Source organism: Ovis canadensis, chromosome 25 (assembly GCF_042477335.2).
Source record: "Ovis canadensis isolate MfBH-ARS-UI-01 breed Bighorn chromosome 25, ARS-UI_OviCan_v2, whole genome shotgun sequence".
NCBI classification, from domain to species: domain Eukaryota; kingdom Metazoa; phylum Chordata; class Mammalia; order Artiodactyla; family Bovidae; genus Ovis; species Ovis canadensis.
Window position 1 is genome coordinate 58,470,622 of NC_091269.1, and position 14,847 is coordinate 58,485,468.

The window sequence follows — 14,847 nt, forward strand, 5'->3', positions numbered from 1 at the left end:
AATTGTTTAAAAATTATCACACTATTCTCCTCTGTTCTTTACATTTTAATTTCCTGATGGAATGAAAATTGTTTGATAAAAGCTACTATTTACCAAGTCCTGTCTGAAACACTGTGAATACTTTACATGTACCATCTTGATCTTCACGGCACTGAGGTTAAGTACTGGGTTGGCCAAAAAACCCCATAAAAACCAGAACAAACTTTTTGGCCAATCCAGTACTATCCCCTATTTCTGGCTGAATAAATAGAAAAAAAAGTTCCGGAATTTGCTCGAAGTCCATAAACATCAGCAGTAATATTCAAAATTTATGCATGTGATTTAAGATCTTTGTATCTCCTTAGCCTGCACTCTTAAACATGGTTATATGCTTGCCTCTATGTGTATAAGAGGGAAAAGCAGACAGAAGCTCCCAGGACAGATCATTTCATCCAGGTTTACAGTTAAAAGCATTCAGCAGAGGTTGAAGAACCCACTTGAATAAATACAGGAAACTTAAAGGCTGACAACTAAAGAAGAAACTGGAAAACTAAAAAGCAGTTCTCAAAACCCAAATGAAAGGTCATATTCAGAGGTGCAAAAGGACTAAAGCAACTTAGTAATGTGACAAGGGCACAGCTACTCAACTGGAAAACCACCATCCCTCGTATGTGAGTTGCTGAGCTGACATTACATTTAGATGAGTATTATTAAAAACACAGGGATATACATAGTGTTTAACAAAAACTGGTTAAACTGTTCTGTGCATTTTCAAAGTGTGAAATTCACTTAAGTGACACACTGTATTTCCCATTAGTCAGCTCTATCAAGCTTGTGAGTCTTCCTCCTCCAAAATAGTTCAATAGATTTATGTTAAAGACAACATGTGTATTGAAAGTAGCAATTTTATTTGAGTTAAAATTATTTACAAAAACCCAAAGACATACTTCATGAAACTGGTACAAACTATTTTTTTCCTGCCGTTGGCTTTTGCTCCAAAGATCACAGCTGAGAAATACTGTATAAAATAAAAATAGGATTGGATTCAGAAAAGTACTCTACCTTCTAGTTTCCAATTGGTAGTATTTACAGAAATATTTACAGTGGAAAAAAAGGTTACTTTAAAACTTTAGTTAATTTGCAAGTCAGCCTCAAGTACCCTAAAATGCAGAGTTCTCTGAGGGTTAAACACACACAAATGCACTGCGTTTGGTGAGGTGATTTCTCCCCCACCACTCCCCACCAAAATCTGCATCTCTATCAGTGCTTGACAATTAGTTATTATTTAAAAAACAAAACAAAACAAAAAACTGTTAAACACTGAGGTAAATCAATTCTCAAATGATTACCAGTGTAACAGAAAAATGTAGTTCGCCCTGATTGTTCTTATCCAAATGTTTTATAATATCCCTTACCATTCAACCACAAGTCAGTTTTACTAAAAATCTCCTTTTTCTAAATCCAATGATTAATAAATATCAATGTATTTTAAAATAATTTAACTAATTCAATTTTATGGGTATCATTCACCAATAAGCATTTTAAGTAGTTTGCTAAGCTAGCTGGTATACTCAGGGCAAACACAGCCTCAGTCTTTCCCAAGTTACACTGGCATACTATGCTCTTAGAAGGTGATGGGTGGGGGGCTGGGGTGGGTAGGAGGAAGAAGAAAACAATTTGACTGGAATCAGTTACTTCCTTATAGATTGCCCAACAATCTGCATTATCAAAAATAGGAAGACAATAAAAGGCAGCCACTGCATTAAAAAACATTACAGCTGGCACTGATCCAAGAGCCCCGATTTGTCACTTTATACAAGGAAATAACAAAGTCTAAATGGGTAAAAATTAGACTTTTAGCTATTTTCCCCAATACACACCAAACTAATATTTTTATGGCTTCAAGTTTTACAAATCCAATGAAGAAACATGATATAACTACCTGAAAGGTATTTTAAAGTATTAAATGAAAATCTCTGGAAAGCCTGTATTCAGGCCCAATCAGTAAAAAAGAAAAAATGTATAACCAGTGGTCTGAACAATAATTAATACAATAAAAATTTGCAATGTTGTAAAATTAAATATATAAAATATGTTACTGTGTGCTCCAAACAACACACTGTTCTATGAACTAAAAGAATCTGGATGAAGAAAAAGGATCTTCTCTAAACCAACAATTTAAGGCTTTGCGTTTATGCATTTGATCCTGTCACTCTTATAGAAGAATATACATGTTATCTGGAAACATGAATTCCACATTGGTGTTTTAGCTTCCTTATATTTACTGTATTGAACATTAGAAAATATATCTAGAGAGTTCTCCCTCAAAACTTAATCATGTTTCGAGAGTCTCCCCTGACTTTAAGGGTTAAACTACCCTGGGTTTGTCTGTTTTGCTTCATCCTTTAACAGGGCACATCATCTTATATTCCCTCAAACTGTTATTTGTTTGCTTGCGTCTATAGCTATGACTTACTATGGTATGATAATGAATATGGTCATGGTCTCAAAGGTGAAAAATACTTCAACAACCCAAACCAAATCAAGAATAAAAAAATATACTAATCCCTTGTGTCTTTGGATTCCATCTAATTTTAAATATAGACAGTAGTTCAGGGAACAACAACAAAAAAAATTCACAAAATTATTAAAAGCTTTATTTACGATTGGAATCATTCAACAAAAAAGCAAAAGCAAATGAGCCTGAAAAAGGAACTAAGCTGTTGTCTAGAATGTCCTCAGAACATTCAATACCTCAGTAGCTATGCTGCCTTTGCACCTGGCTGGCATGACAACAGTGGCTCAACATACACAGCAGTTGCACTAACAGCAGCACAAGTTTCCCCCTAGAACTTGCCCAGAACAAAGCAAGAGAACAAGGGGAGAGTATAAATTCTGCCAAAGTGTGTTTAAATACTGCGTGGAACTGTTAACAGCCTGAACCTTTTCCCTCATTTTTGATAGCTGCAGATTGATGTAGTAACTGTCATTTAGCAAATGCAGAATGCATGACGAAGAAGAAATCAGGTGGCCTTAAAAATCCAAATATGAATGATACTGATGAATGTTCTTGGTGTATCTTCAAGGACTTCTTCCGTGACTTTTCTTTGTCTAAGTATAGCTCCAGCATTGCCGAGCACCTGAAGCAAAGGGCAAGCAGCTAGCAGTGTTCCAAGTACTCAATCACTCTAGAGATGGACTTCTGGCCCGTAGTTCCAACAGCACACTGGAAAGGGGAGGGGTGGAGGTCGGGGGCGGGGGTGGGGGGGGTGGGTGGGTTGGCGGTGGGAGTGGAGGGGAAGTCACAGTTAATTCTCCAAAGCACTGCATCAGAGCTTAAACTATTTAGCTTTATTAAACCAAACATTATGACTCAAAACAAGGTGAGATCAAACTATGGCTTTCATAATACAGTATCAATGTATTTGGCCCTAATAATTCAGTTACCTTAAAGAAACCATGCAATTATTAAAAGAAAATCATTTTTTTGCTTCTGTTCATGATGGCCATAATACTTGTATTTCTACTGTCATTTCTTAAAAAGTATTTATTGAATTTTTCTTTTAATTACAGTATTTATGCTTTGGCTTTCTGGTTGCAAATCATGTGGGATCTTAGTTCCCTGACCAGGGACTGAACTTGCACACCCTACACTGAAGGTGCCGTCTTCACCTCTGGCCTGCCAGGGAAGTCCTGCATTTCTACTGTCATAGTGTGTCGTATGTAAAACCACAGAATACAAGTTACTTACGGTAAGATTCATGAAGCTCAGGAATTTTTTGAGCATCTCTGTCATTATTGAAAAGTCCCCTTCTGGCAGATACTCCCGCACAGTGGTCACATTGATCTAAGGAAACAAACCAAAGGAGCACTGGTCAGGTGGCAGAACACAGGAGTCTGAACCTTGCACTGTGTAGTTGGTTTTGGCACACATCCTGTTTCAAACTTATACAAGGTCCTTAAACTCCCTGGTTAATATGCAATTTCCTTTTCCACACTCTAACTTTTGTGACCTGTGAGTCCATTCTCTACCTCACCCTATCCCATCCTCAGAAAGAAAGGAAAAAGATAAAGCTGCCAAAGACTACAAAGAAACATTTATGTGCATATTTACTTTTGTAAATGCACAGAAAAATGCCTGAAATAACAAAATGTACTGTAGGGGGTGGGGCAGAACGAGCAGGGATAAGAATAGCAAGGAAATGCAGACTGAGAAAGTATCCATAAAGCTGATCAGGAATGTAAAGAAAAAGATCAAGGAAAATTCTTCATGTAGGCTAGGAATTAACTGTATCTTTCCAAAGGAAATCTAGTATCATCTATAGAAAAAAAATGTACGCAATGTCAGGACAGAAGATTAGGATGTTTCCCTCCGTTATTAGCAAGAAGCAGCCAAACTGTATATAAACCAGTTTATGGTAAGAAAAACACATGGCCTGCTTAAAATGTTGTTTTATTTCAATACGTATTTAAAATGCTTTAAAGATTCATAAAGAATAAAAGGAAAAGCTCTTCTAAGGAGGCTCACCTATAATAAAAAGCACATACAAAAAGAAAAAAAAGACGGGAAGAGGGATGCTTTTGATTTCGTATTTGTTGATGAAGACATGGAAGAGTACATATTATCCTCTTAGGAAATTTGCAACCAATCCCCTCTCTCCCACTTTTACAGCTACTCAGTAAAAGCTTGCAGCTCCAATCCTGAGGGATTTTGCCATCTTTCAATGCTGTATTTTGAACACACACTGAGGCTATATTGAGTGGCACATCGTGAGGGCAACAGCTAGCTGCAGAGGTAACGCAAAGCTGGGTTTAAATGCACCCTAACCAACTGCACAGAGAGGGGCAGGGTAGCACGGTGGTGGGAAGACTGGATGCTGGCTATGAAGATGGCTCAACAAAAAAGGGTGCCTCTCTCATTCAGAGTAAAGAATTAGATCCTAGGTTTCAAGTGAAAGCTTCTCAACAACCCAAATCAAATCCTTTTCTATCAACAAATTACGAGTACAACACAGTAAGTAGCCAAGGCATGGGAAGGAGAGTCAGAGCATTTACTTTAAAAGTGTGCAATAAATGGTAGTGTACAGGAGGTAAGAAAAGGTGTGAAGCGGCATGGCCTACTTCAGAAATTTAGAAACGCAACCAAGGGGTGTGACAGACTCTAATACTAGATCAACTATGCTTCAGTAAAATAAAATACTGGAGAAGCAGTTAAGTTTGGAGTCTTATAGCAGTAAACAAAGCTATCATTTCCTAAATGACAGTGAGTCAAGAAAGACTGGCAGGTTGGAGGGTTAACATGATCAGATGTGCTCTTAAGGAAGTTAGCTATGGTGGTGGTATGTAGGATTTCAGGAAAGGAGAGTTGAGAGCAGCAAGAACAGAAAGGCCACAGAGAAGACTGACCATTAAAACACACCAGATGCCTACCGGGCAATGGAAAGTGACACCAGGGTCTCCTGGGCTTCCTAGGCATGCTGTGCTTTACCTTAGAACAGCCCTTACTGCACATAACCACCTGATTCTCGTCTTTCCTCCACTTAAACACTGGGCAAACCAATGTCTTTTACATTTTGTGGCATCAGCTAGCTTTTCAGGGTTAATCATAATGACCCCTAAGGTAAGAAAGACATCCTGGGCTCTATAAATTCACAGTATTGTCTACAACCTAACCTCTCGAGACATGAGAGACAAATAATTCACATCTGAAAAAAACTCAATTTTCAGATTACTTAAGAACACAACTGAAACCAGGGTGTATGCAAAATATGTAAAAATCTTTAAATAGCATACCCACTCTTTTTTGGGGGGTGGGGGTGGGGTGTGCTTTCCTCCTCCTTTTTGCTTGGTATGTGCTTCCCATTTGCCCTTAAAATCTCTGAATTTTAAGGAAATAAGGACAAGGGCTGAGCTTGAAGACAGTCCAGGAAAGGAAATAAAGATTTGTGGGGCCTCTAGCACCATGGTAAGAACTCTGGTCTTGATCCTGAAAGCAGTTGTGCCAGCAAGGGCCAGCAACGAAGTGGGCCAGTATGTACTCAGCTCAGAGCCTTTCTACAATATGGAATAAATGAACAAGAAAGATCCAGAAAAACACACTGGACTTAAGACAAATAAGGTACACAGGAAGAACAAAAATGACAATGGATAAAACTTGATGGCAAAAATGAGGAAATGTGGGTGGGCAGACAGAAGCCCTTCATATCATGATTACGTTCTTTTCTTCTAGCCCTCTAGTCTTAAGAAAAGAGAAACTAGCCATCCCACTATACAACAGGTCTCCATTCTTTCTTGCATCCTGAATGCCCTTGCTTGTAGGGGGAAAAAACCCACCTCTCTTTTATTTTAAAATTTCTCTCTTCTACTGGGCCTCTCTGTTAAAAAAATAAATTTAAAAAAATCCCACGTGTCCTCCATTTTAAAGCAGACTGTTCAAACAGTGAGAAATGTCCACTTCTGTGCTGATTCAGCCCAACTGTGTACACATTCACATCCTTTTCGTAAAGTGAAAGTGAAGTCGCTCAGTCGTGTCCAACTCTTTGCGACCCTATGGACTGTAGCCCACCAGGCTCCTCTGTCCATGGGTTTCTCTAGGCAAGGATACTGGAATGGGTTGCCATTTCTTTCTCCAGGGGATCTTCCCAACCCAGGGATCGAACCCAGGTCTCCTGCATTGCAGGCAGACAGTATACCCTCTGAGCCACCAGGGAGAGCCATGATTTTTCAGTTAACTCATGATCTAAATCTCACATAGTAATCCCATTTTCCTGGCCAATGAGTCATCAAACAAAAGCATGTGAGCCAATCTTGGCCAAGGTAAAGGAAGTCGACTTTCTGCATCAGGTGTGGAAAAGTCCTAGGGAAAAGAAATCATTGCTCTTTAAACAAAGAGAAACAAACAGGCCACATTCTTCTGCTGGGCACTATTTAACTAGGTGAGACACAGAGTCAGCATAGGTGCACGAAGAAAGCTAGCAAAAGACAACACGCAGAGGAGAGCAGAGTTTAAAGGTAGAAATTATGAGTCCTTGGTATCACTGAGGCGAACCTTTTCCACCTTAAGCCAGCTGAGCACAGGTCTCATATGGTGCTTTTACTTCAACCAAAGACATATAAGTTGATTCCTCTATCAATCTGGAACTTTCTCATCGAAACCAATATAAGTTCACCAAATATTTGAAAGTTTTTAACAGGAGGGAAAAATAAAGTAACAAGTTAATTAAGTAACGATGTGAAGTGGCTGCAGTGAAATTCTTTTAGGATAACATAAAACAACACAGAACTCTTACTTACTGGACTCTCCTGGCAGAGACACCCAAGAAGCAGTGCGGTGTATGAGGCCACAATGCAATCCTCCATGTGTTTGCCAGCATGTTGAAGGGCTGAAAGTATTAAAACAGAAAACTAATAGTGCATGTGCATATATATATAAACCAAAAACTACAACAACAAAAGCACCTAGGAAACCAGCAACTGTGTCATCTTTACTTCAAAACTGCTAAACGTTGATAATGGTGCTGCTGCTGCTGCTGCTGCTGCTAAGTCACTTCAGTCATGTCCGACTCTGTGTGACCCCATAGACGGGAGCCCACTAGGCTCCCCCATCCCTGGGATTCTCTAGGCAAGAACACTGGAGTGGGTTTCCATTTCCTTCTCCAATGCATGAAAGTGAAAAGTGAAAGTGAAGTCGCTCAGTCGTGTCCGACTCTTCGCAACCCCATGGACTACAGCCTACCAGGCTCCTCCGCCCATGGGATTTTCCAAGAAAGAATACTGGAGTTGGGTGCCATCGCTTTCTCTGGATAATGGTGCTAGGAAGATGTAATATCCACACAAATTAACCAAAAAAAAAAAAAAAAAAACCCCCACAAATGGTAGAGGGACCTTAATATAAAAGCTAAAACCATAAAACCCTTAGAAGAAAACACAGGACTAAATATTTGTGCCCTTGGGTTAGGAAATGGTTTCTTAGACACACCACCAGGACCACAAAAGACAATATAAAAAATAGGTAAGTTAGACTTTATCAAATTTAAAGCTTCACCTTCAAGAAGACAACTCATAGAATTTATCTGCAAACCAGGTACTTGATAAGAATCGAGGCTCTAAAAATTCTACTCAATAACAACAAAAGATAACCCAATTTAAAATATGGGCAAAATATCAAAACTGTAAACACCCTTAGGAGTCATGTTACTTGGTTGCTTCTCTTCACAGACAGTAAAGAGAGGCCCAGGGAGGAAACACAGACCTTCCAACAGTACACACACGCCACTCTCACCGCTAGGTGAAGACTGCTACCAAACAGCAAAGCCTGTGTGCACTCAACCAGAGAGGCCATAAAACAGCAAGATTATGACCACACATGAAGTAAGAAAATGTTTTACAGGGGAAAAAACACACACACACATCTTTTAAAAAATAAAGCAGTCAAAGAAAACATACCTTTATTGAGGTCGAGTTCTTCATCATCCTCCTCCTTCTTGTTTTTCTCTTCTGCACCATCAGTCTTCTCGGTTGATACCCACTGTATTTCTCCACTTGTTTCTTGCCACTCTCCACTCTTATCATGCTGAGTGGTGGGCGCATCTTTGATCAATTCATCTGTTTTACTTTCTGCCAACTGTGCTGCTCGTTCTCGCTCAAGGAACAGCTGATAAACATTTTTGAAGGTAATTAAAAAGGGATCACCTACCAACATCAATGTACCCAAATATAAGGCTCCCTTTGCTTTTAAACATCATTAACCCTAAGAAGCATACTGTCTGGTAAAAAGGCTACACATCAGTAAAAGCCCTAGCTCTACATCCAACTGAAGACAAAACAAAACTATAAATGCTGCTGGGATTCAATTAAGTAAATTATCTATTGATGATGCATGCATTCTATTTTTAAGAATGAAAATCTCAACACTTTCCTTTAATTTGGATAATAACGGGCAGGAAGTTCAAGCAAAAATTACAAATTAAAAGTTAAAATTAAAACAGTTAAAAATTCTTTAAATCCAAGCAGCCTGGATAAATTAACTGGAAGGAAGAGAGGACACTGGATAAAGTTTCACAATATTTGGGGAAAACAAATGGCTTCTTTAAAAGAAATTTAAAGAAATAAAAAACAAAGAAAGTAGAAAACAAGTTCTCAGAGAAAGGCAGAACTAAATCTCAACTGCTATATTAACAATAAAAGTATAGTGCTTGCTTCAGCAACACATATAACAGAGAATATTAGCATGGTCCCTGTGCAAAGATGACACTGATATACAGACTTGTTGCCTACAGGGAGGGGGATGGGAGAGGGAAGGACTAGGAGTTTGGGGTTAACAGGTGCAAACTATTACATACAGAATGGATGGATACAAGGTCCTACTCCACAGCACAGGGAACTAAATTCACTGTGATGGGATAAGCCATAAGGGAAAAGAATATGAAGAAGAATGCATATGTATAGCTGAGTCACTTTGCTGTGCAGCAGAAATTAACACTGCAGATCAACAACATTTCAATTAAAAAAATCCAAGTACAATTGTCAATGGAAGTATACACCAAAAAAGTCTAAAAAGGAAACATACTAAAAACTCTTGCCTTCACTTACTTATTTCCCTGTGCTGGCACAAAGTTGAATATACAGAAAGCATTTCATATATTTGCTGATGTGATCTGGAGAAACCCTAAATTACTGATGACAGCTATCAGAAAACTAAATGCCAAGTAGATCTCAAAAACTTGCTGAAATATACAGAAGAATGGTATGTAAACGCTAATACCCTTAAGAAAGTAAATGTATTTTATAGTTTTTTCAGTTTGACTTCTAATTTAGTAAATATCAACAGATAAAGCACACATAAACAAAGCTCTTTGGAGTCCCCAGTAATTGTTAAGAGTATAAAGGGGGGGTGGGCCAAAAAAAAAAAAAAAGAGTATAAAGAAGTCCTGAGATCAAAATGTTTGAAAAGAGAATGACAGGCATCTAGTTGCAGATTATTTCCTGAAAACATAGTTCACAAGCACTTCTAGTTTCAAAAAGACCAAAAGGATTAAAGGTTAGCTAAAATTTCAGAAAAATTGAAAAGGATGGTTCATTATTACTGTCACTTAAGGAAATGACAAAAGTAGCTTGCAAAAAGATAAAAACTGTAATGCCAGCATTGTCGAAAAAACCCCAAAAACTCACATATAGTTTTGGGAGGAAGTATAAACAAGAGGAAAGGGAGTGTTTGGGGTGGGGTGAGTTGGGGACATCAGTTTTAACATATTAGTACATATTCTAACAAGTTAGGAAATTACTCCAAAGATATACATACTTTGAAAAGTATGTCCCAGTATTCAGATGCACACAGTCCTGGGCACAGATCAGACCAGTAAATGCTAGAGGACTAAGGCTAGAAGTTAATACCTAATTTGTTGTTAATGATCTATCTTTGATTCATAAACAAATGGGCCTTGTTTCTGCTTTTTGCTAACAGTGTCTAATGAGTGACTGTCATAGCTGAAAACAGCGGAGTAAATGAAGTAATGGTACACATTCTAACCTCTCACTGAACTGGTAAAAATATCAGAGGGAGAGAGGAGGCTGAAGGGAGACAGAAGATGCAAGTGATCAAGAACTTGGACAGATGCAACGAACAAAGGGTTATGGTTAAACTGTTGCTTACCTGCACTAAAGCCTGAACTGCATGAACTTGTCCAGCTATCCTTAAACTATCATCTCCTTCTCCACTACAGAAGGAAGAATCAAAAGAACATGATGTTTCCATGTTGACAAGACAGTGCCGATTTCGAGCACTATATTCCACTAGATTTATCAGTAGACCTAAACCCTACAAAAATGAAAACATGCATGTTACCACAGGTGAGGATTAAAAGCAAATGAACACAATATGCGTAACCCTTCATGGCAGCCAGAAAGCAAGCCAGTGCTCGACCATCTACACGGTTAAACCCAGTATATAAAATGATCACCTTCCCAATCAAAGACGTCGTTTGCATCATCTTACTAGATCAAGTATGCACGTAAGCAACAAGCCACTTAGACTCACCAGCACTCGAATATCGAATCTCTGCTCCTGAGGTAGGTACTTTGGAACCTGAAGCACGCAGTTCATGGCTGTGCCAATCAAGCCATCCTGCTCTCCTGTTTTGGTGCTGCCCCATTCTGAAGTGGGGAATGGGCAAAGTGTGAAATTGTGACCAACTATTAACACGAATATTAAAAGTTAAAAACACATAGCTTAAAAAAGAATAGTCATTTCTTTATTAAAATATATTGTTGACTGTAATATTTCTAAGCCAAGCCACAAGGCAGGTTCTAAAAATATCAGCTCTTAAAAGCAGTTAAATCTATACATGAATAAGTGAGTTACGTGACAGCAATTTAAAAACCACTACACTGAGAGAAGAAACAAGGGGATTGGCTTATTTTTGCATGTGACACTGTACAGTCTATTAATGAGAATATATGCAGAAGCGTGGCTTACCATTGTCATTGGTTAAGTTGAGCAGCACCCCAATGATGGCTCTCATGCAGTCTTCCACTGCTTTGCCCACGTGGTTAGTTACATTCTGCTGAGGCAGAGGCTTACTGTCAGGTAAGCATATACTGTTCTCAGCACGGTTATACTGCTTAATCAGCTCTTCACAATGTTGTAATGCTCTTAAGAGAAGACAAAATATAGACTATTACGCTCAACAAAAATAGTTATATTAAGAACTTCTACTGACTTGGACCTTAATGCTTTAAATCTGTCATAAAGGCTGTCAAATTAATCTTTTTCTACTCAGATGTTATGTGAACTATTTAATCATGTATCAAACATGTCTGATATCACATTAGGTGCTAAATTTTATTTTGGGAAAACTTGTTAATATAAATTTTTCTAAGCAAAGTGAAAATTATAAACTCGATGTAAAAGTTTATACTACCAACAGCTGTCCCCAATTTTTCCAATCTCTCCAACATAACAAACCTACTACCCCACCTCACCCAAGGTAAAACCATTAAAAGCCAGCACTGGACACTTCTGAATTTCATTTAGATGTTTGTCCTTTAGAATGTGAACTCTCAGCAGGTAGAGGATATTATTTATATTACTATTACATAATAACTGTATAAACAGATACTAAATACTTCATAAACATTAGAACATTTTTAAAAACATGAGGTCATTTAACTGACATGTTTGTCTTCTGGCAGTCATGCAAGGGTATTAGCTACATCTAAGGATTCACAAGATACTACCCAAAGTAACAAAGAAATGTAATCTTTAAGTGGTTCTAGTATTTCTGAGACTCTTTAAATCACCGAGTCCATTAACTTAATATCTATGAGATAATGATGAAACACACAAATTGTGAGTTGATTCTTTATGTATACCATGCAAAATCCTTAAAACTACTATGTCTAATTCCCCTCTAGATGCTTCTTAAAAAAAACTCTCTAATTAGGAAGGTATTCGTGTCTAACCTAAAATAATGTGTTCAGATGTTTGGGGATGTTCACCAGGATTACCATGCTGTTACTGTTAACTGCCTAAGTAGCACTGAACTAAATCTGTTGGGAGGTGAGAAGAGACAGTAAGGGTGTATTGTTTAATTACTCAATATACCATCCTTGCATTTATCAGCATTCTGCTGAAAACTTCAGAAAGTCTGAGGAGTGGTCTTTCACAAACATCCAATTCTAATGTCTACTGACACAAGTTCCTAATCACAAAAGGTTCCTAATGTTTTAGAAGGCATTTGTCAGGAGTCATTAAGCATATAGGAGACATTTTAAAAATAAGATACAAATTTAACTTGCACAAATATTCTTTGGTGAGAAAGTAAAACATAGTAATAGAACAACTAGAACACATACCTTATAGGTATTAAGTATGACACAGAATTCACAAATACAGGATGGAGGGAAAGCCTACAGACTAAAACAAGAATATTGGGAAGTAGAGACTATTAGAAATTTGGGATTATGGGAAAAACTGAATACTGACTGGACTTATAATATGAAGCAATTGCTAATTTTTAAGAGATGAAAATGCTATTTTGGTTATATTTTTTATTTTTATTTTTTTCCTCAATAATTACTTTTTTTTTTCATTTTATTTTTTTTAATATATTTTTTAAAGAGTCCTCTTTTCTCAAGTATTTATGGATGAAACTATATGAAATCTGTAATCTGCTCCAAAATAATATAGAGGGCAGAATGGATAAGGTTATATATACATGGTAACATGACTGGCCAATGTTTGATGATCACATTCAAGCTGCATGTACACTGGGGCTTATCATATTATTGTCTACTCTTATCTCTGTTTGAAATTCTCCAAAACAAGAAGTCAAAACACAGATAAACTTGAGTCAGGCTGTAGAGGGCCTTTGATACTAAGGACTTTGGACATACATCCAAAGACAAGAAATCACACAGATTTGGAGTTTGGGATTATTTTTACAAAACAAAAATCTGAGGAAGGTTAACCCACTGTGGTGTAACGTTGGACAGGCTAGAGGCCAGAGTACCAGGGCAGAGATATCAACAACTAAACAGACTTTTTAGTAAGAAGTTGCTGTTAATAAGCTAGAACCAAGACTGGAGACATACTTGGAAACTTTATACACACTGAGGTGATATCATTAGCCCAGTGTCAAGAACGCTGGGCAGAGAGTGTGAAATGAAGGAAGCTACATATAGATCTGGGAAAATAGGTATAAATAAACAGCAGAAAGCAGCTAGTAAAATTCATTTACAATAAAAATAAGGACTAATGCTTACTACTATATGCCAAGCATTATTTCAGGCTTTACATACGTATATTAACTCCTTCTATATATTGTACATAATCTATATTATATATAATATACAAATGATATTTTAAAATCTTTTTTAGAATTAAAATATTATTTAAAATATGTATCATATATAACTTAAAATATATTAACATACACACTTAATTCTTTTACTGCAACAACCTCGGGTAGGTAGATACAATTATTACCCCCCTTCTGTAAGTTCAGAGCTATTATAGGGCTGATGTTCTGAAGTTAAGATCCAAACTCAAGTCATTCTGGCTTCAGAATCTGTACTCCTAACTTTTGTACCTTACTGCACTGCTTCTTGTTCACAAAACTGGACAGACAGAAGTACTTTATGGAGAAAGGAGACAATGGCACTTCCTTTAGAGTCAATCCAAATGCTTTAAATAAACAGCATGACATTTCAGAAGAACTTACTTAGCTGATGAAACAATGAGTTGTGAATCTTTATAGGCAATCAAGTAGCTTTGATTCTCTGGATTATGCACTGTTACCTAAAAGGGAAAATTTTGAAATTTTGTGGCAATACATAACATTCATTCATTCACACACAACACAAAGCGCTCTAAAAGACATAAAGATGAGGAAAAATTAGCCCTTGTTGTCTAAAGGGAGAAACAACCCACATGTTCTAAATTTAAAATAACAGAGCTACTGCTTTATTACAAAATCAAAACACCACTGTTATAACTGCTTGCTCACCATTAATATATTCTGTACTACACATTCATTGTAATGAACTACCAAGCACTTTAAATGTCAGAAAAGTGCTATCACTAACTTAATAAACTAATATTTTAAAGTTCTTAAGTAGATTCATTTAGACTTTTGAAAAAATTAGATGTTTATTTAACATACTTGACACTCCAGAAGAAAAAGGGAACAATGTGAATTTCATCTGTGCCAAGAACTTTTCATTCACACTAGATTATTTTCCCATAGATGTTTCTACACTGAACTAAGTCATTCATAAAAGTCAAAAAACAAACTGACTGCATTACAATCTCAATTTAGATGAACAAAAGTGAAACTCTAGAGATATATAAATTATGACAGTCTCACACAG

General features: G+C 37.2%; 1 protein-coding gene across 4 annotated transcripts in view; it reads right to left on the reverse strand.

Annotated features, from left to right (window-relative positions):
• Positions 1–866: 866 nt before the first annotated feature.
• The window catches only part of WAPL (WAPL cohesin release factor), a 77,447-nt gene continuing 63,466 nt past the window's right edge, over positions 867–14,847 (reverse strand). For all 4 annotated transcript variants that reach the window (XM_069572271.1, XM_069572269.1, XM_069572272.1 and 1 more), the window contains exons 12-19: positions 14,199–14,275; positions 11,453–11,628; positions 11,015–11,130; positions 10,631–10,795; positions 8,425–8,632; positions 7,273–7,361; positions 3,731–3,826; positions 867–3,205 (exon numbers count right to left, since the gene is read on the reverse strand). In XM_069572271.1, the coding sequence (XP_069428372.1) occupies positions 3,140–3,205; positions 3,731–3,826; positions 7,273–7,361; positions 8,425–8,632; positions 10,631–10,795; positions 11,015–11,130; positions 11,453–11,628; positions 14,199–14,275 (993 nt within the window). In that variant the 3' untranslated portion in view covers positions 867–3,139. The remainder of the gene's footprint in view (positions 3,206–3,730; positions 3,827–7,272; positions 7,362–8,424; positions 8,633–10,630; positions 10,796–11,014; positions 11,131–11,452; positions 11,629–14,198; positions 14,276–14,847) is intronic.